At 37.7% G+C, this 23034-nt stretch overlaps 1 protein-coding gene across 3 annotated transcripts in view; it reads left to right on the forward strand.

Moving 5' to 3' along the window:
• The window catches only part of Hspa4l (heat shock protein 4 like), a 51604-nt gene that overhangs the window by 11562 nt on the left and 17008 nt on the right, over positions 1–23034 (forward strand). For all 3 annotated transcript variants that reach the window (XM_006500766.4, XM_006500767.4, NM_011020.3), the window contains 9 exons: positions 940–1062; positions 4303–4402; positions 4721–4854; positions 10751–10995; positions 11142–11218; positions 11909–12060; positions 12691–12797; positions 14450–14583; positions 16486–16682. In XM_006500766.4, the coding sequence (XP_006500829.2) occupies positions 940–1062; positions 4303–4402; positions 4721–4854; positions 10751–10995; positions 11142–11218; positions 11909–12060; positions 12691–12797; positions 14450–14583; positions 16486–16682 (1269 nt within the window). The remainder of the gene's footprint in view (positions 1–939; positions 1063–4302; positions 4403–4720; positions 4855–10750; positions 10996–11141; positions 11219–11908; positions 12061–12690; positions 12798–14449; positions 14584–16485; positions 16683–23034) is intronic.

Genomic DNA, 23034 nt, shown 5'->3' on the forward strand with positions numbered 1-23034 from the left:
GAGGCCAGACTCCTTGGAACTAAAGTTATAGATCCCTGTGGACTGCCATGTGGTTGCTGGGAGTTGAATCCAGCTTGTGAAGAATAGTCCCTGCACTTAATTGCTAAGCCACCTCTCTAGCCCTGTTCTGTATTGCTTTTTAAATGTGTCATAAAGGTTAAGTTACTTTAAAATACAGGTTTGGGGGCTGGAGAGATAGCTCAGCGGTTAAGAGCACTGACTGCTCTTCCAGAGGTCCTGAGTTCAAATCCTAGCAACCACATGGTGGCTCACAACCATCCATAATGAGATCTGACGCCCTCTTCTGGGATGTCTGAAAAGAGCTACAGTGTACCTACATATAATAAATAAATGCAGAGAAAAGAAAAGTGTCTGAAGACAGCTAGATTGTACTTACATATAATAAATAAATCTTAAAAAAATAAAGTTCAGGTTACTTGCTCAGATTTATCTCCCATCCCTAAATGCAGCACAGTTAGGCACAAACCTGTCTCCATTAATTTTGAATTTTATACTTAATCCATACTTATTCCTGGGAACTTTGATGTAATACATGTTACATATTCTTAAAATGGATTTTTCCCTTTGTTTTCCCTGTGTCTTAAATTTCTTGTTTTCAAAAACATGTGACTGAAGCTTTAATTTTAAGCTGAGTAGAGTACTAATTTTTTAAAAAAAAGAATTTTATCTTTTTTCTTCATTATTTATTTCATACTTGGAAAATGAATGATAAAAATTAATGGTTTTAAGGACAGGGACCTAAGCAGTCCCTTCAAAGTAGTGTGCTTTGTGTGGAGCTAAAGGTGAGAGGCATGTCTAGTGTTACTAGTTACTATATGTAAGGAACCAACTCATTTCCACTGTGGCGTGACATATAGATGACGCTAAGGCACATGCTGTGTGAGTGGGTGACTCTCAGCATGTCAATCTTGGTTGTAGGTGCGGTACCTGGAAGAAGAGCGGCCCTTTGCAATTGAGCAAGTCACTGGGATGTTGCTGGCTAAGCTTAAAGAGACCTCAGAAAATGCTCTGAAGAAGCCAGTGGCTGACTGTGTGATCTCGGTGAGCAGCAGTACATTGATGTCAATAAAAAAGGGGGGTTCTCTTTGTAATTTCTCCCTTTGGCCAGAAAATAACTTATATTTCCTTTTCTTTGTTAAAAGCTGCCTTATTTGGTAAAGTTTAGAATTGTATCAAGTCGGTTCTGATAATCAGCAAACCTTCAAAGCCCATTGTGTTTTATTATTTTAGTGGCTGCTGCCACTGACACGTGTGAGATTCTTCCTAAGGGACAAGTGAGAAGACTTAGGAGGTGAAAGCACTTGCCACCAAGACAGAGGCCATGAGTTTGGTCCCCAGAGTGCGCATGGTGACAGAGAGACCTAATTCCTGAGGGCTGTCCTCTAATCCTGCCTTTGTGCCTCCTCCCACACATGTACACACCCAAATCCGTATGAAGATACACACTAAATGAATGTAACTTTAAAAATCTTTTTAAAAGATAATCTTCCTAAATAGATTTTAACTTCCCAACTTTAAATACATTAATGTTTTAGGGAAAAAATTAAAAATTCAGAGTTAGTGATGTGAGGTTACAGGTGGGAATTTGAAGTTATAGATACTCTGTCTCAGGAAAAAAACAGATATTTAAGAATCCTTTTTTATCCCCACCAACCCCACCCCTTTTTAAGAATTCTTTTTTAAGGACCTTAATAAAATATTTATCTACCATAGCTTCTCTTGAAATCTCATTGAATAATGTTAACTACCTTTTAACTTACATGTTTTAACTTAATGTAAATATATTAAAGTTGACTACACATAAGTTGAAGAGTTTCATATCAGAAAAAAGAATTAGATTATGAACTGTTCAGTAAACATAACCATCAAATATCCTCATTACTTGAATTCAATTTGAAAGAAATGTTACAGCGTGGTATTTTACTTTGTGAACATTTATAAATAGCAGTTAGTAGTGTTGATCATTGACTAGGCACTGTAGTAGTTTATGTGTATTAACACATTTAGTAAACCTCAGAGATTCCCTCATACGGGTAGACTATTACATCCTAGTTTTCATATTGAGAAATGTAAGGTAATTCATTTCCAAGAGTGTGCTTGCAGTGTTACCACTTTGAATATGTTTAAGATTGGTACAGGTGTCCTAAAGTCTGTCTGTCATAGTCATTGGCATTATGAAGACAGGTCTAGTCTGTGAGTTACTATAACAGCTACAAAAACATGTGTTTTATAAATTACCCCATGAGTATTCTATGAACCATACATATTCATTCACTTATAGATTTTTAAGGAGAAGAATACTGATATCCAGGACAAACAAAATAGGCATCAAACGCAACACAACCAAACTAAAGACTGCTGACTTAAAACTTAAAACTTATGCTGAGCATGATGTCATGTGCCTTTAATCTCAGGACCCAGGAGGCAGAGCCTGGCAGATCTCTGCATTAAAGGCCAGCTTGATTTATATAGTGAGTTCTAGGATAGCCAATATATATATAGTGAAAACCTGTCTAAAAAAAAAAAAAAAAAAAAAAAAAAACCAGCAAACAAATTGCTTAAGTTGGGGGCAATGGGATGGCTCAGTGAGGCAAGGCACTTGCCACTCAAACCTGGGGCCATGCATTCAGCCCTCTGAACCCATGTGAAGGTGAAAGAAGAGAGCTGCTTCCACAGGCTGTCCTCTGACTTTTATAAAAACACTATGATGTTGTACAACCCCCACATACACATCCTAATGAGAGAAACAGTGAGATGGGTATTGTAACTTATACCAAGAATCCCAGCAACCTTGAGGTTATCAAGGCACTGAGTTCTTTTGTACATTAAAATATTCAATAATTTTTTTAAATTTTGGGCTAAATTAAAGTATTTCTTATCTTGACATAAGTAAGAATAAGCAAGTATATATTTTAAACTGGATGTTAACATTTTAGTTTAAACACAGTATTTTTGATGGTTATAAAATAGGTTTTTTCATAGTTTACTATAATATATATTTTCCCTCCTTGGAAACACTTGGATTTCATCTTCTTTCTGTATATACATTTCACAGAAATGAAATTATGCTCTCCATAGCATTTTTTGTTGTTGTGTGTGTGTACCTGCTTGTCTATGTGTGTGCCATGTGTGTGTCATGCCATAGAGGCCAAAAGAGGGCCTCAAATTTTTTGGAACTGGAGTTACAGGGAGTTCTGCCTGATCTGGGTACTGAGAACAGAACTCTAGTACTCTTCAGGAACAGCATGTGCTGTTAACCAACAAGCCATCTCTCCAGCCCCTGCAAGGCTTGGCTTTGCTCTGCTCTGCTCTGCTCTGCTTCTCTCCTCTCCTCTCCTCTCCTCTCCTCTCCTCTCCTCTCCTCTCCTCTCCTCTCCTCTCCTCTCCTCTCCTTTCTTTTTCTTTCCTTTTTTTTTTTTTAGCATAATATACTATTTCGTGGCAATAGAGATCTAGCTGATCTTAGCTATATAGGATTCTACTATATGGATATACTATATTAGATATACCTAACCTTATTTCAGTATAGTCTTAGGGCTTCAGTTTACTATTATTAAATATGGACTAGTATTAAATTAACTTATTTTAGGTGGTTTTTTTTTAGATGAATTCTTACTATGTAGTAGTGTAGTAGCCCTGAATGACCTGAAATTCACTCACCTCAAACTCAGAGATCCTCCTGCCTCTACTTCCCAAGTGTTGGGATTAAAGGTGTATGCCACCTTCCTAAATAGTCTAACATATTAGTCAAGCTTTCAGTACTGTATCAAAATAATGGAGACAGCGTACCTTTGTTACAAAACTGGTTTATTTAGCTCATAGTTCTGAAGGATGAATATTAATAATGGGCAATTCTATTAGTTTGTCCTGTAGTGAGGACATTACAGCATCGTTGGCAAGAATATGTATGAAGAAAAGACCAGACTGCCACACAAGAGTCCAGACAGAAGTGGAGTCCATCATTCCTTTCTAGACCAATACCTCTCAGTTCCCTTAAGCATCTTTAACTAAGTCTACCTCCACAAGGGTCACACTAATGAGCCTTAGAGAGAGCAAGCTAAAGTGCAGCAAACAGACTAACACTGCTTCTTTGAGGCAAACAAAACTGGTGGTCTGCCATACTAATCGCATTTGTGTTCACACTCCAAATCCAGTCTGCATGGCGTAGAAAGTATCCAATTTAAGAATCCACTCTAGCATTTGATGTTGATTTAAAGTCGCATGTTTTCCTGCAGTTACTATTAAGTCTGTGGCGCAGTAACTTATGACTGTTCTTGCCAGATCCCGAGCTTTTTCACCGACGCAGAGAGAAGATCCGTGATGGCCGCAGCCCAGGTTGCAGGCCTAAACTGTCTGAGGCTGATGAATGAAACCACTGCAGGTTGGTGATGGCTACCTTAAAGAGTTAGCATTTTCTATCTACAACTCTTGTATTATTTGTACAAACTCTTGTATTATTTATAATTTGTTGTTTTGGAATACAGAGTTTGAATTCATATTTGAACTTGAAGAGCCGTTACTGCTGTAACTTTTCAGATGAGTCACGAAAATAAAACACTTAAGTAATTTATGAAAAGTTATTGTAGGTTGAATCTATATTTTACCATACTGTATATTAGAGTACCGTGTAAAAATGACTTTTCTTTGTCTTGTTCTCCAAAGCTATACAACATTTAACTTAATATTTGTTCTCACACAGTTGCACTGGCATATGGAATTTATAAGCAGGATCTTCCCTCATTAGATGAGAAACCAAGGAATGTTGTGTTTATCGACATGGGACATTCTGCCTACCAGGTCTCTGTTTGTGCTTTTAACAAAGGAAAACTGAAAGTAAGTAGCTCAGTTACTTTCTATTTATAACTGTGACGAGTGAGAGCACATAGTATATAAAGCCCTTAACAAGTGGACTGAAAGTCTTAGTCTGCCTCTTAAAAGCATAACCATCAAGGCAGGACTGGAGAGATGGCTCAGCAATGAAGAGCACTTGCTACTCTTGCAGAAGATCCAGGTTCAGTTTCTAGCACCCATAGGTGGGCCACAACCACCAGAAACCGGTGGCAGGAGATCTGACCTCGTCTTCTGATTTCTGAGTATAGTAAGTATGCACATGGTGCACAGACATACATGCAGACAAAACATAAATACATCAAAATAAATCTAAACATTCTCATTATATATATTCATATAATATATATAATATATTCATATAATTTTCATATATATACACATACATATTCATATACATGCATACATACATACATACATAATACACATCAACAACAACAAAAAGAATGACCGTCAGCAAGTTTCTTAACTTTGCTCTTACTGATGAAAACCTCCTAGAAGCTGGTTTTGTTTTTTTAATGAACCCTAGCACTCACTTCTCAAGTATGAGTAAAGGAGGGCGTTCCAGGAGCATAGGTGACTCAGTGGCAGCTGCAGCACTATGAAGCCCACAGCAGTGTGATGACTCATAGCAGCTACATCCCTGCAACCTGCTGCTGCAGAGACCTGTGAGCTGCCAGGCCTGTGGGAGAGTCCCCTGGGGTCTCTGTAGCTATGTAGTGCTTGCAATCTGTCTGTCTGTGAGTACTATGTGTCTGTGCTGTTCTGTGTCTGCCATCTGTCCAGATGCATAGCCTTGTGGTACTACCTCCATAGTACTATAATGGAATCCTTAGAATCACAAAATGAAAGGAAATGCCATCGTTGAAATTATAGGTAGTTTTGTATAAGTGGCCGTACGTAATTCTTGGCCTCTAGTCTTGAATTTTAACTTATTAACAAAGGTGGATTTTTCTTTTTTTCTCTCTCTAACTAAATTTAAGTATATTCATCTATACTTTTTCATCAGTGAGTCTTGTTGAAGTCTGATAAATGTAGTGGCCCAACAGCCCTGATTCTCAGTTGAATACACACATCACTACATGGAAGGATGCTTTTGCATTTCATGCTGGGCAGCCCTGTACCCTGTGGATATTCTGTATTCATGGAGTGTGTGTGAGTCTGTTGGAAAATTAGCACCACTTGTTCTTGCATCGTAGTGTGGTGTCCCCTCAAGAAGAAACTACTGAAGAGCCATGCCTGCAGAGTAGTGACTCCCTAATCATGGGATTATGACTGTTTTCTCATTTCTTGGAGAGAAGGGTTAGATATCCTGGAGATCTCTGACTTATGACCTATAGACAGCTGCCCAGCTGCCAGCTCTAGTCTTGTGGGAAGGGTGTTATTTCTTGTGTATTCTTTTGTTCTGTATTGTTATAAAAGTAAAGTAGGTTTTTTTTTAAAAAAATTATAACCAAAAGGCTTAAATTCTAGCCTGGAAATTGACTGATTACATATAATTCTGCAGATTTGCTCTTGGATCTCTTTTCTTGTATGCTTTGCTCTTGTCTGCACTCTTAGAACTGCTGTTTGTTCTTAATTTTCATTTGGGGTTCATATGTTAGAGAACCACTGAATGTGAATTCATGAAATTTTCATTGTCACTCAGTTATTTCAGAAAGAACTGTTCTTCTAATGTGACATGGTGTGTGACAATAGAGCAGGTAGCAAAGAGCAGAGAACTAATTGAGCCAGGTACGAAGGATAATTTAACAAAATATTTGGCATCCAATGATTGACGGGTTCTTTTGGCCTTTACTTTCACAATTTTAGAAGTTTGTTTCTTTGTTTATTTTTTATTTTGTTTTATTTTTTTATTTGTGGTGGTTTGAATACAAGTGTTTCTCAATAGGTTCATATGTTTAAATACTTGGTCTCCAGTTGGTGGAACTATTTGGGAAGGATTAGGAATTGTGACTTTGTTGGAGGAGGTTTGTCAATTAAGGATGAACTTTGAGGTTTCAAAACCTGTTATTCCTAATTTGTGTGTTCCCTCCTCCAACCCCCTTTTTCTCTCTCTTCCCCGTCCCTCATAATTGTGAATCAGAATCTAAGTTCTTACCTATTACTGGCTACCTGCTACCAAGGTAGCAGATGGGTGCTATGATAGTGGTATGGTCTCTAGCCACAAATTAAACGTTTTCTACATTGCCTTGGTCACAGTGTTTAACCACCACAATAGAGAAGTAACTAAGACAGAAGTTGATACCAGAGTGAATTTGCCGGGGGCCAGGCTCTGTGGGTCTTCTTTGTTGTTCTTGGTTCTTCTTGAAACAATGAAGATGAGATATTTAGGTTGCTGTATAATAAAACATTTACTTATCTAAGTCTAAGTTACTTTGCTACTGTAGCTGAGCTGTCTGAGTCCTTTGAGGCCAGAAAGGCCCTTTGAGGTACTAAACTGCATTTAGTACCTCATCATGTAACAGCAGGGTATTAAGTAAAGGATTAATTGCTAGAGCCTTTTCCCTTTTATCCAGATGACTCTGGCTTGTTAGACTACAGGGAAGTTTGGAACACTAAACTTGTATTGACCCAGAAGAGAATCACGCTCACAAAAGAAAAAACTTTTACACAAGTAAATATGGATTAAACTCACATAAATTCACATACAGATTCATGCTTACATATTTCAAAAATCCCCATTCGAACCATTTGGGTCCAGCTTTCATGCAATCTCACAATTACATACTTACACACACACACATACATACATACTGACATATGTATATAGAGCAAAACACTGAGTGCCAGTGCAGAAAGAACTCACTCATTCTGGATGAAAATGAGCTCCAGTCTTTCTTTATTGCATAGAGAAAAGCTTCTACTCACTTATTGCTAAATGAACTAGACCCAAGTCTGTAAGAAGAAAGCTTCGTCCTCTTTAATAAGACTAAGCCTGCCTTGCTAGCTATAAAGAAAAGACCTGTTCTGTCGCTGGTAAGGAGAAGCCTGCCTGCTCCTTCTGCTCCCTCTGCAGCAGCTTCTTCCTTCCTTTTTCCTTCCTTCGTTCTGCATATTGCTCTCTTAGTAGTTTCAGTTGCCTTATAGTTTCTAAGTTATTCCACTCTGCATTCTCGTCTAATCCTGCTCTCTCCCCTGCTTTAATGTCACAGTAATGCCCTTACTCTCAGTACCATCACTCCTAATGCTGTGCCTTTACTTCTAAAGTTCTGACTAAAAAGTTCTCTCTTGAGTTCTGTCTAAAAAATTCTCCTTAGTTCAGTTCTGTCTAAAGGTGTCCTCAGCTCAGTTCCCGTGTCTGCTGTGTCCTCAGAACTTAGACATTTTTCTGAATACATGATTACATGGTAATAAGTTCACAAGTTTACACATAAATCCAAATCATAAGTCAAATAAGAAGTTTACACCAGAGAATGTTTACATGTGTATCCATTAGGAGTAAATATTCATCACCTGTCACCAGCTTTGCAAGTTCATGGAGAGTTAAAAACCTTAACTTATGTCACCAAGGTATTAGTGAAGTTTTATATAGATAAACCCAGTCAATATTTTATCTTCTGTCCTAGCACCTATAATAAATTATAGTTCTCTTGTTTACCACCTTTGGTTAATAGTTTTACAACCTCTTAAAATGCCCCCTAATGCCTGCTTACTATCTCAGAATGAATCAACTCATGACACTGAAGGCTGGCAGAGTTCTCATTGCAGTTTTGTCTATCACAAAGGATTTAATAGCAGTGTTATAAAAAGAGCTTAATAAGGACTATAAATTTAGGAATTTTATAGGATCATCATTAAGGATTAAGAACTCATCTATCTGTGTATATAGCATCACTACAAGACAGTACATCTTCCGTTGTTCTGCAGAGACCTGCTCAAAACAATACGCTAATACCTAGTGATTGTTATATATGTTTAATAATAGCAGGGAAAGCATATTAATAGCAGGAATCTATAATAAAATGAATCTCTCCTGGGCCTTGCCTACTGGAGATCTGTCATAGATTTTTTAATCCATGGAGGAACATCTCAGGAAGATGACCTGCTAGTTTTTAGCTTCTCCTGTGGCGGCTCCTGATGTGAACTGTCGCTGTGACAAGCCTGATCATGTTTATTTTGGAGGAATGTAGACTTTAGGACTTTGAACTAGAAATGCAGTTGAATCCGGTAAGCATGGGAACTTGGAAGACAGCTGTGCTATGTAGACTATGGAGGCCATCCCAGGAAGTTCCAGAGGAAACAATTTTAGCAAGTTGGTTAGAGATCATTCTTAAGATATTTTGGCAAAGAACGTGGATGTTTTTGTCCTTGTTCTAAGAATCTTCTGGAGGATAAATTGAAGAGTATTAGACTAATTTAATTGGTGGAGGAGATTTCAAAACAGCCTAATATTGACTCTGCTCCTTTCTTACTAGTAATTACTCTTATGCAGGTCTACAATGAAAAAGAGCAATTGGGGGATAAGATATACAAAATGACTAGTTTGAAGGGAAGAGTACCAAGAAATTTTCATGTCAGAGCCCAGGGTTGTGCTGAAAGAGATAAAATGATCCAGGACATGTCTGACCAGAAATGAAACAAAGGTAGTGGTGCCCTTTGAGCAAGGTGCCACCCATCTAATTCTGCAGGTTGTGAAAGGAAAGGACCAAAGGAATTTTAATTTTCTCTGCCTAAAAAGCAACTACTAAGGAAAACTTATCCAAATTTCATTCAAGAAGAGGGCAGGGCCATGCTCCACCCCAAGCAAACAGATGAATTTAGTACCTGTGGTTCTGGCTTTAGAGTTAATGAAGGAAGCCACATCTTTAATTCTAGCATAAATTGAAACAGGCAGATGGATCTCTATGAGTTCGAGGCCAACCTGGTCTACATAGGATCTCTAGAACCGCTAAGCCTATATGTATGGAAAGACCCTCTCTCAAAAAGAAAGGAAAATAAACAGAGTCATGAAGGATGCATGGGAGAAAGGATTCTTCACAGTTGAAGAAAACCACTGAGGCCAGGAATATAGCAAGGGAGTCCCTCCATAGAGCCCCTGATGGTCATTGTATGAAGCTGTACAAGTAAAGCCTGGATTGCTCTAGAGACCCCAAGATAGTGAAGATGCCAGAGCTGGTGAGAGCTTCATGCAGAGTCGGATCAGCCTAAGAAAGAGAATGTGTTGTACACAGGAAAGCTGAATGGGGGGAGGGGGGAGTCATCTATGTGCTTTGACACAATAACAGGATTTGGTGATTGCCCTGGTTTTGATCTTGCTTTTGTCCAATATTTCCTCACTATGTCTCCCTTTTGTAATGGTAATAATATATTTTGTCCCGCTGTTTGCTAGAAGTATTTAATTTGCTATTTGATTTTCATTTTATAGGAGGTTACAATAAAGAGATTGCCTTGAATCTCTGAAGAGACTTCAGACTTTTAAACTATGTAAAAAAAAACAATGGGAATTTTGATGTTTGATTAATACATTTTGCATTATGATATGGCTATAAGCTTATAGGAACCAGGAAATGGAGTGTGGTAGTTTGAATGAGAGTAGCTCCCAAAGGCTCCTATCTTTAAATACATGATTCTCAGTTGGTGGAACTGTTTGGGAAGGGTAAGGTGGTGTGGCCTTGGAAGAGGTGTGTTAGTTAGCTCTCTCAGCCTTGTGGTTGTGTCTCAACATAAGTCCCTAGCTTGTTCTGCAGCACTGTACCTGCAAGCCTGCTGCCATGTTTCCTGCCATGATGGCCATGGACTCATCCTCTGACACAGCAAGCCCCAAATTAAAGTTGTCTTTTAGATGGTGCCTTGGTCATAGTGCTTTGTCATGGCAATAGAAAAAGAATGAAGAGCCACTGTACTTCAGAAAACTTAGCTATTTCTTTCCTTTGAACAGGTGTTGGCTACTACCTTTGACCCATATTTGGGTGGCAGGAACTTTGATGAGGCTTTAGTAGACTACTTCTGCGATGAATTCAAGACCAAATATAAGATAAATGTCAAAGAGAACTCGCGGGCCTTGTTGCGGCTGTATCAGGAGTGTGAAAAACTAAAGAAGCTGATGAGTGCAAACGCGTCAGACCTTCCCCTGAACATCGAGTGTTTCATGAATGACCTTGATGTTTCTAGTAAGATGAACAGGTACCATCACGTGCTTTCAGTTGGAAGAGTGCTTGCTGATGTTCTGTTTGGGTCATGTTAGGGGTTTCCCCAAGTTCTGGTTGCTTTAGAGGGTATGCTCGGCTTTCCTTCTCCAAAGTAATGATGTTTCTTTTATCTTCTCCCAGGGCTCAATTTGAGCAGTTGTGTGCTTCCCTCTTAGCCAGGGTTGAACCACCTTTAAAATCAGTAATGGATCAAGCTAGTAAGTGGAAATGACTACTTTCTTTTTGTTTTGTTTTGCTTTGTTTTGTATTTTTCACTTTGGAAAGAAATTACAACTCATTCATTCATAGAACAGGACACAAACAGTTTAGCTTTCTGAGCATTTTTCCTTGCTTGTTATATTGTTTACATCATAAATCTTCTAACTATTTTGGGGTGTTTTATGTAATTTCCTAATATTTTGGTAGGAAGGGCTGGGCAGATGGCTCAGGTTAAGAGCACGGACTGCTCTTCCAGAAGTCCTGAGTTTAAATCCCAGCAACCACATGGTGGCTCACAACTATCTCTGATGGGATCTGATGCTCTCTTCTGGTGTGTCTGATGAGTACAGTGTACTCATATACATAAAATAAAATAAAATCTTTTAAAAAAAGATTTTGGTAGGAGATTAAACCAGAAATAAGAACATAATTGCTATCTTGAAGATAACTTTAAAATAGCTTTAATAAGGCTAAAATGTGAAAGTTAGGAAGGTGAGAAGCTCTGGAGAGCTTTAGCGCTCTATAGAGGATTGTCCTCTCTCTGTTGTCACTGCCATCTGGACCACACTCAGTGGTGTCACACAATGCTACCATTTGCCTGTTTGATAATTATTTTTATTTGAATGAACTAGTGTGCACAAGTTCTTTAGCACTTCTCATTCCTTCACGGAAAAACATTTTACTTCCAGACTTACAACGTGAAGACATAAACAGCATAGAGATTGTGGGAGGGGCCACACGGATTCCTGCAGTCAAGGAGCAGGTGACTAGGTTCTTTCTGAAAGACATCAGTACCACCCTGAATGCTGATGAAGCTGTCGCCCGAGGATGTGCGTTGCAGGTGAGGGCTGCTGCATGTGTAGTTTGGACAGAGTGTGTGACAACTCTGAAGAAGCTGTTATCTATCCTAATCACCCTATCAATAGGCTAAAAGTAAATTGAAGTTATTCTTGGCAAGTCTGTCTGTCTCTGACAATCTGTATCTCTCCCTCTCTCCCTTCCCCCATCACACACAACACTGTGTGTGTTTGTGTGTGTGATTGTGTATGTGTGTGTATGTGTGTATATATATATATATATATATATATATATATATATATATATATATATATATATATATATATACTTGCCTTTGTCTTTTGAAATGCTAGGATTAATGGCATGCACCATCATGCCTGATTCTGCTTATATTTTTAAAGTGTCATAGGTTAATATGTTTATATTATGAAAACTGAATTCTTGAGATCATGTTCATTAATAGTTCCTTGGAAATTTAAAGCTGTTTTTAGATTAGTTTTTGTAAAATCACACGAAATACTTGGGTCCATTTAAAGTTTCATTTGTCATTGTCAAAACGTAGCAAAATTTAAAATCTTAATTTTTACTATAAAGATATTTCTAATCAATTTAATTATGGTTTCCCTAGAATCTGAATTGTACTTGCTCATTTCAGTGCATTTCTTACTTTCAGTGTGCGATTCTCTCACCAGCATTTAAAGTACGTGAATTTTCCATAACTGACCTTGTTCCTTACTCAGTCACATTAAGGTGGAAGACTTCTTTTGAAGAAGGGACTGGGTAGGTTATTTTTAATTTTTTTCATTATATTTTATCACAAATCTTTAGCCAAACAAATCTGCTTTTTCTAAATTAGAGGAATTTATGCTTCTTAACATTCTGTTATATATACTAAAATATTATTAGAGAAAAGAGACTATAAGAAATAATACATTGGCAAACCATGATCAGCATATTCACCACATTAACCTCCATTGAAAAAAATGCCTCCCTAAGATCAGGCTGTGGGCCAACCTGTAGGGCAGTGATTCTCAACCTGCTGGTAAGGTTAACTATTAAATGGTTATCAATTTCTAATTTCAATAAACAGCACTTTATCAGTCTTTGGCACTTGATCTGTGCTCATGGGGAGTTGTTCATAAAGCATGTGTGTTTTCCAACCTGTAGTGCAGTGATTCTCCACCTGCTGGTAAGGGTGGCCAGATGGCCCTTCCACAGGAGGCACCTAAAAGTATCAGAAAAAATAAATATTTACATTATGATTAATAACAGTAGCAAAATTACAGTTATGAAGTCCCAATGAAAGTAGTTTTATGATTGGGGTTACCACAACATGAGGAACATATTAAAAGGTTGCAGCATTTGGAAGGTCCTGACATCCTTTGATGATAAACTGTGATGTTGCAGTGTAAGCTGAATAAATAGTTTCTTCCTCAACTTGCTTTTTGGCCATAGTGATTTATTGCAGCAATAGAAACCCTAACTAAGACACAATTCTGTATGAATGCATTACAGAGCATATAGATATCTCAGCTTAATCTCAGATTAAGCCAAGGACTGTTCTGTATCGTTCAATTTCAGTTAAATGTGTAAGTAAGAAAGCACTGCCAAATATAAGAAAAGTAAACTAGAAAGCATGTGTGGCAGTGAGTATAGTAAATGGAAGGAAGAAACTATTAGTAGGCGTCTGACACTAGGAAGGAAAGTTTGTGTGCTTGCCTGCGACTAAGGTAATACAATGATGTTACATAGTAACTAGCCATAATCAATAGCCATAAACATTCCTGTTACATTCTCTAAGTAATAGAGATCACTGCAAATTTAAATTTTCCTGTTCTACAGGGAGGAAAAGACTATGAACAGGCATAAGCTGAACAATTGGAACATTCAGACACTTTCCCTTTAGGAAGTGCACACTGATGTGTTAGAAATAGTAACATATTGTATCACGTTCAGTTTGTTTAGTAAAGAGTGCACAGATAGAGTGCATGCATTCAAATGACAAGACAAATGGGGTAAAGGGCAGTAGCAAGCAGGGCTGGGTGACTGACACACAGCTACTCTGTCCTGTCTTATATATGTACCCTTTTGTAAATTTACATTTATTTCAGAGTAAATGTATGTAATGGTGGCTATAATTCAAAGGGCTGCATATGGAAAGTATTTGAGAGGTAATAAGGCAGGGCCGATCTCACAATATGCATATTCTCTGGTAATTTAATTTTTTTCTTAGTGTACAGTGATCAGTTATGTTAGACATTCAGAAAGCCTTAAACTGTAAACTTGTTGAAAATAGAAAAATCCATAGCTGTTGTTCCTTACATTTGTTCATTTTTTGTAATTGCTGCTCATGAACTAAGGGTGAAGTGTGTTCTGACACTGGGTTCCCAGGCGACCTGTTCATTAAGTGAGTCTTTCCCTCTGTGCTGTAGGGAATGTGAAGTCTTCTCTAAGAACCACCCGGCCCCATTCTCAAAGGTCATAACTTTCCACAAGAAGGAACCATTTGAACTAGAAGCATTTTATACTAATTTGCATGAAGTGCCTTATCCTGATCCAAGAATTGGTAAGACAACAACAAAAGCTAGTGTTTAACCTTTAATAAACCATATAGAGAATAAAGTAAGCAAAACTTAACAGTTCAGTTAAATTAGTCTTGTATTTTAAAGAAATCTGTACTTTTTTATAACTATGAACTTTTTCATGCTTAGTTTATTTCTAGAAAAATAGCATGTTTAGATTGTCCTTATTTGTTTTGATGTCTATATTTTTGTCAGTGTACATTCATTGTACAAGATGATGGGATTCGATATGACATTTTTATTCAGGTTTGTGTGTGTGTGAGTGTGTGTGTATGTGTGTGTATGTGTGTCTGTATGTGTGTGTATGTGTGTGTGAGTGTGTGTGTGTGTGTGTGTGTATGTGTGTGTGTGTGTATGCGTGTATGTGTGCTTGCATGCGCATGTTTGCGTGCAGGGTGCTTTGGTCATACCCCCCCCCCCATCATCTGCTCGTGCTCTCTTTCTACCACTCCTCGTCCTCTTCCTAAGCAGTCCTCCTTCTGTTCTCATTGACTATGTATTCTCAGTGCTCTAATTGGCCTGAAAAATTGCTCAAGGTTGTTTAATGAAAAACACTTTTAGTCAAATTGTATTGTATTATTAACATGACTGTGGTTCTGAAACTGTATTATGGGGTGATATGAAAGAGCAAATAGGGAATTGTGATGTCCATTTTATGTTTATTTTTTAAATGATGCAATATAAAATATTTTATAATATTTAAAAGAAAATTTTAATTTATTTCTGTATTGATAGGCTGAAAATGAAAGAGCACATTACCAATGCAGTTGAAGTTAATGCAGGTTATCCTGGTTTTGATGGCTGCTACAGGTCTACAGCTAGATGGCTTCTGCAGCAGCAGTTTATTGTCATCACTGGGAGCTAGAGTTCTGAACTCTATAGAAAGTGTGTTTCCTATAGGGCTCTAAAGGAGGAATCCATTCCAGATCCCTCTCCTTGCTCTATAGATGGCCATTGTCACATGGTACTCTATCTTGTCACTTGCTTCTCTTTCTTTCCTAAATATCTCCTTCTGATAAGGAAACCAATCTTCAATTTAACATCCTCTTAAAAACAAGCAAACAGAAAAGGCAGAACCCCATCTACTGTGTGCTGTCCCTGACGCTGTCACTGTCACCGTGTGAGACACTGTGAGGCGCAGTTAGAATGAGTATGGAGGGTACAACCCAACCTGTAAAAATATAAGCCAAACTTGTTTACTGGCCTGTCTTACTTTTGGCTTGTTAGTTTCTCTTTACTTGATATCACTAATTTTGGTATCAATTTTGTTTTTAATGTTTAGAAGAACTTTATTCATGAACTATGATAACAGCCTTTATTTATAAAGATCATAGCAAAATTGTGTATATGTGTATGGTTTTCAAATTCAGAAATTAGACTTTATTGTTTAGGCTTTTAATTATAAGTTACTCAAAGTCATTTAATAGCTTTTATATCAAATTTTCCCTAGTTTAAAATCCCAGTTCTTTGTCAGGCAAGATGTAGGATTAATGAATGCAGTTGCCACCAAGCCTGAAGACCTGAGTTCGATCACCCAGATGACTGCCTTGGTAGAAAAAGAGAAGTGACTCCTGAAAGTTGTCCTCCGACCTCCACACTTGATAGTGGCATTTATATCTGTGTATAAGCACATGATAAATATATAAATAATATCAAAATCACATTTTCCTAGCAAATTATTTAATGTGTAAGTCTTAACAGCGGCTTGTAAATACTGAAGTAGGATAATCTGAGCAAAGCAATTGTCCCATGGCAGTCATCTAGAACTGAATCATATTTTTTGATTCATATTTTTGCATATGTCTGAAAGATGATGACTAAGTTACTAAAGCCTTTAATGAATATAATCCAAAGTTCATACACTAATCAGAGCTTTTTTCCTTAAGGAAACTTCACTATTCAGAATGTTTTCCCACAGTCTGATGGTGACAGTTCTAAAGTAAAAGTTAAAGTTCGTATTAATATCCATGGAATCTTCAGTGTGGCCAGTGCGTCAGTAATTGAGAAGCAGAATCTGGAAGGTGATCATAACGATGCCGCTATGGAGACGGAAGCTCCTAAGAGTGAAGGCAAAGAGGATGTGGTAGGTAGAAACCATGTCTCAGGGTCCTCTCACCAGAGATATTGACAGCACCTCCGTAGTGAGTACCTTAATTCCCAAGGGTTAGCCTTGGGGTTTCTTCTGTAGAACCTCATCTTCATACCATACTAAGGAAGACTTTTAGTTTAAATATAGTCTGCACTGTCTATATTGTAATGCGTTTCTGAGGGGGCAAGGCATCTTTAATAACTTACATGGAACGTGTGAGTTTAAAATCCATTGCTTAAATTCTTTAAAATGTGCATTTTATTTATAACTAGATAAAACAACAGATGTTCTTTTTAGACAGGGTCTCACTATATAGACCAGGTGGCCTCAAACTCATAGGTATCCACCTGCCTCTGCCTCCTGGCATTCTGGGATTAAAGGCATGCTTCTTAAATAGTTTCTTACATTTTTTTTCAGTGTTTAGTTATAGGGTATGTGTGGCAGTTGAACAAAGAGATACACTATATATCTGGTGACATTCAAAGGCAGATTTATGAGGTAATGAATTTACTGCTGATACTGCAGAGGAAGGAGTACTATAAGGAACTGTAGAGATAGGGTCTCATGCTGCCCACACTGATCTCAAGCCTCTGTGTAGTTGAGGTCAAATGAGCTCCTGATCCTCCTGCTTCCATCTTTAGAATGCTGGGGTTGCAGGTGTGCGCCTTTGCCTCTGTGGAAAGCTCAGGGAGAGCCTGATTTATTCACTTGAAGAAAATGTTTACCTTTTTATGTGCACAATTTGTATGTTAGTGTCAATTGCATTTATGAGCTATTTTTGGTTTTGGGGGGCTTTGTTTTTGTTTTTGTTTTCAAAACAGGTTGCACTGTGTAGCCCTGGCTGACCTGGCACCCACTCTGTCAATCAGGCTGGCCTTTAACTCTGCCTCTTTGAGTGTGCATTTGCACAAACACCACACACACACACACACACACACACACACACACACACACACACAGAAAGAGAAAGGGGAGAGGGAGAGAAGGGGGAGAGAATGGGTAGTTTATGCTTATAATTCTGACACTCAGGAAGAGAAAATTTACAGAAAGTTTCAAGTCAGCATGGCTACAGAGGAAGAGTTTCACTTAAAAAAAAAGTGTTGTGGGAGCTGGAGAGATGGCTCAGTGGGCGAGCACTGGCTGCTCCTCCAGAAGACCCAGGCTTTCTTCCCAGCACACACATGGCAGCTCCCACCTGCCTGTAACTCCAGTTTCAGATTTCACACCCTTTTCTGGCCTGCTTGGGTACCAGGCACACAAGTGATACACATGCAGGCAAAACATCCATACCCTTAAAATAATTAGGGAAGGCCTCCAGCGTATCAGCTACTCAGGAGCCTGAGGTACATTTGGAAGAGCCCATTTCCAATGGAGGAGGGGTGTCTTATTATAAGACAACTTTCCTCTTTTGGGAAGTTGCATGTTTCATTTAACAAGAACCATATTTGTCTTTTTTTTCTTGATTGATAAAAATTGTATTAGTAGCTTAAACATGCTTGAATTATGGTCCATGGTATTTCTTCTAGTAATTTTTTAAAATGTATTCTTCTCTCATATAGTATATCTCAACTGTAATTTTTCTCCATCTCTTCCAAGTCTCTCCCTTGAACACCAATGCAAGACTATTCCCTACTCTTTTTTTTTTTTAAACCCAGATCCAGTGTATCTGGTTTTATGTTGAGGTCTTAGACCCAATTGAACTTGAGTTTTGTGCAGGGTGATAGATATGGGTCTATTTGTATTCTTAAAAACCTGTATCTAGTTAGACCAGCACCATGTTGAAGATGATTTTGTATGTGTGTGTGTTTATGACTTCTTTATCATGCATCATTCTTTAACTATGGAGAATTATGTCCTGGTCTTCAACTTGATTGCATTTATCAACCTCTGTTTTTATGCCAATACTATGTATTTCTATAGCTCTGTGGTAAAGTTTGAAATCAGGGATGTTGGTTGATATCTCCAGAAGTTCTTTTATTATACAGGAATGTTTTAGGGAGCCTGGGCCTTTGGTTTCTCCATATAAAGTTGGATATTATTCTTTCAAGGTCTGTAAAGAATTGTGTTGGAATTTTGATGGGGATTGCATTGAATCTGTAGATTGCTTTTGGTAAGATGACAATTTTTACTATGTTAATCCTTCCAATCTATGAGCATGGGAGATTTTTCCATCTTCTGTTATTTTCTTCAATTTCTTTCTTCAAAGACTTGAAATTCTTGTCATATAGGTTTAGTCTTTGTCTGGTTTTGGTATCAGGGTAACTATGACTTTATAAAATGAATTTGGCAATGTTCTTTCTGTTTCTATTTTGTGGAATAGTTTAAGGAGTATTGCTATTATCTTTTTGAAAGCCTGGTAGAATTCTGCTCTAAAACCATCTGGCCCTGGGCAATTTTTAGTTGCAAGATTTTAATGACTGCTTCTAATTTTTTAGGTATTATATGTTTATTTAAATTATCTGTTCTTGATTTAACTTTGGTAAGTGGTATCTCTCTAGAAAAATCATTCATTTCATTTAGATTTTACAATTTTGTAGAGTACAGGCTTTTGAAGTAAGACCTAGAAATTCTTTGAATTTCCCCAATGCCTGTTGTTATTTCTCCCTTTTCATTTCTAATTTTGTTAATTTGGGTACTGTCTCTCTGCCTTTTGGTTAGTTTGATCTGTGTATCCTGCTGATTTTCTCAAAGAACCAATTCTTTGTTTCATTGATTCTTTATATTGGTCTCTTTGTTTCTATTTTACAGATTTCAGCCCTGAGTTTGGTTGTTGCCTGCTGTCTTCGCTTGAGTGTGTTTGTTCCTTTTTGTTCTAGAGCTTTCAGGTGTGCTGTTGAGTTGCTAGTATAAAATCTCTTTAATTTCTTTATGAAGGCACTTAGTGCTACATTCCTCTTAGCATTGCTTTCACTGTGTCATGAGTTTGGGTATATTGCACATTAATTTTCATTGAATTCTAGGAAGTCTTTTAATTTCTTTCTTTCTTGATCCCAGTGGTCATTTACTAGAGAGTTGTTCTGTTTCTTTGAGTTTTGTAGGCTTTCTATTGTTTCTGTTGTTGTTGAAATCCAGCTTTAATCTGTGGTGATCTGGCAAAATAAATTTCAATTTTCTTGTATCTGTCTAAAACTTGTATTGTGACCAAAGTATGTGGTCAGTTTTTTGAGACTGTTCCATGAGGTGCTGAGAAGAAGGTATATTCTTTTGTGTTTGGATGAAATTTTCTATAGATATCTGTTAGGTCCATTTGATTCCTAACATCTCTTTTATTATTTCTTTGTTTAGTTTCAGCTTGATGATCTGTCCATAGGTGAGAGCAGAGTGTTGATGTCTCACACTATTAATGTGTGGGGTTTGATATGTGATTAAGTTTTGGTAATGTTTCTTTTACAAATGTGGGTGCCCTTGCATTTAGTGCATAGATGTTCAGAAAAAGACATCATCTTAGTGGATTTTTTCCATTGATGAGTATGAAGTGTCCTTCCTCATCTCTTTTTATTAATTTTTGTTGGGAATCTATTTTCTTAGATTGGATCAGCTTGCTTCTTGGGTTCATTTGCTAGGAAAAAAATTTCCAGCCCTTTACTCTGAGTTAATGTTTATCTTTGATGTTGAAGTGTGTAACTCTAATTTTTTCAAAGCCTACTTTTAATGATGGTTGTTAAATACTTTAACCTCCCTTCTAGACCGCCACCCAGCAGAGATAGTGGGAAAGAAAGGATGTGGGAAAGTTGACCTATTTAGAAATGGTTCCGTGGAGCAGATCCCATCTGCAGTGTCAGGAAATCAGTTCAGTTTACAGGCCAGCAGCGGCAGATTGATCCACTCACACTATGGATTTGCCAGCAGTCCAGTTCAGTAGCGTCAGGATAGCAGCAGCAGTGGCACAACCTAGCGGGAATAGTCAGGCCACATCTGAATCGGCATGAGCTAGCAGAAGCAACCAAGAGGGATGCCAGAAGTTCTCACCTATGCCTCTCTCAGCAAAGCAAAGATCAGTGAAGAGTCCACACCAACAAGGGTTTAGCTATGCAAGCCAGGCAAGCTTCCCTCTCTGTCCTTTGCATCCTTTTTATCCTCCCTCCAAACATCACAGGCCCTCCACAGCACATGCATCTGTCTCGGCTGACACCACTCTGCCCATCAGCCTGAGTCCACGGAAGCAGCAAAAAGCTGGTGGTTTCTTTTTCTTTCTTCCTTTTTTTTTTTTTACTTTATTTTATTATATTATATTATATTATATTATATTTTATTTTAGTGCATTTCTCTCTGTATGGAGCCCAGATAAATGGAGATGCAGTATGGACCAATACATGAGTGTCCCTAAGAAAGAATGCTTCAGCCAAATGTTCATTCATGAGTCTGCCTTAGCTTTTCACCTGTGTCCACTTCAGCAAAACATTCCTTCACGGGTTTGCCCCAGCAAAACACCATCCAACACAACTGACTTTGCAAAGAAGCCTAAGTTTGCACTTCAGAGGTGTGTTTCTTATATGGAGCAGAAGGATGGGTCTAGTTTCTGTATTCATTCTGTTATTCTGTGCCTTTTTATTGGGGAATTGGATCCATTGATATTAACAGATATTAATGACCAATGATTATTAATTCCTGTTATTGTGTTGTTATTGGTGGTGTTGGTGGTGGTCACATATGTGTAAGTGTCCGTTCTTGGTTTTGCTGGTGTGAAATTGCTTATTACCTGTGTTTCCTTGGGTGTATTTAACATCTTTGGGTTGGATTTTTTTTCTTCTAGTACCTGGAGGGCTGGATTTGGAGCTAGATATTGTTTAAATTTGATTTTGTCATGGAGTAGTTTGTTTTCCACCTATGATTATTGAAGGTTTTGCTTGGTGTAATAGTCTGTACTGGCATCTGTTGTCTGAGTTTGCAAGGCCCAAGCTCCTCTGGCTTGTAGAGTCTCTGTTGAGAAGCTGAGTGTAATCCTACAGCTCTGCTTCTTATGTTCCTTGGCCTCTATCCCTTGCAGCTTTTAGTTTTCTTTCTTTGTTCTGTTTTGGTTATATGGTGAGAAGACTTTCGATTGATTTGGTGTTCTGTATGTTCTTTTTACCTTTATAGGCATCTCTTTCTTTAGGGTAGGAAAATAACAACCTTTTTTCTTCTATGATTTTGTTAAAAAAATATTTTCTGGGCCTTATACCTGTAAATCTTCTTCTTCTATTTCTATTACTCTTAAGTTTGGCCTTTTCATACGTTTCATGTAAGGAAATGTTTACATTTAACATGGTCTTTGACCAGTGAGTCAATTCCTTCTATTGTATGCATCCTCTGCACCCGAGATTCTCCTTTCCATCTCTTATATTCTGTTTGTGATGCTTGTGTGTCTAGTTTCTGTTCAATTACCTAGATTTTCTATCTCAAGGATTCCCTCAGATAGTGTTTTCTTTATTGCTTCTATTTTTTGGCACTTGAACTATTCTATTTATTTCCTTCACCTTCTTGTATTTTCCTGGATTTCTTTTTTTAAAAATGCATTCATTTCCTTTTTAAGGGCCTCTATCATCTTCCTAAGATTGGTTTTAAGGTCATTTTCTTGTGCTTCAGGTGAATTGTGATATCCAGGGCTTAACAGTTGTGGGATAGCTGAGCAGTGCTGGCACCATATTGCCCCGGCTTGTATTGATTATGTTCTTGCATTGGCCTCTAGTCATCTGGGTTTTTGTGTCAATTTCTGAGTTTATCTTTGTTGGATGGATGATTTTTGGATGTTTCCCCCTTGGTTTTCTGGCCTAAATGGCCTGTAGTTCTAGTGACTAGTGAGAGTCTTCAGATCCAGTAGGGTTTCTCTGCTAGGGTTTTGGCAGCCGTGGTGACCTCTGGGGTACCTGTGTTGCCTCTAGGGTTCTGAGAATGTAGCAAGAATTACAGTGGTTCCTATAATCTAAACTTCTTTCAAGAAGATGGTTGTAAATGTGATTAGAAAGATTATAAAAATATATGTGTTGTTTAAGATTGTTTGCCAAATGAACAGCTTATTTGGGGGCTTATGAGTTTTTATATTCCAATGCTTCACAGACATTTAAGTTTTAATTAACTTCAGTATTTTACTACATTTGAAAATATGTAACAGAGAGAAAGAAACCATGAAGTTAGAAGGGTGGAGAAGGAGATGAGGGAGGAGAAACTATGATCAGAATATATTGTATGAAAAAATTATTTTCAATAAAAAATAAATTTAAAAGTATGTAACTGAGTTGTGTGGTTATGAGTCTCATCTTTTTCATCATGTTTCTGTTTATCATTTTAAGCATTGTCCATAACATTTTCATGTGAAGTTGAATATTCTCTTTTTTTAAAACTTAAGTTTGAGAATACTGATTTATGA

The sequence above is a fragment of the Mus musculus genome, chromosome 3 (assembly GCF_000001635.26).
Source record: "Mus musculus strain C57BL/6J chromosome 3, GRCm38.p6 C57BL/6J".
NCBI classification, from domain to species: Eukaryota; Metazoa; Chordata; class Mammalia; order Rodentia; family Muridae; genus Mus; species Mus musculus.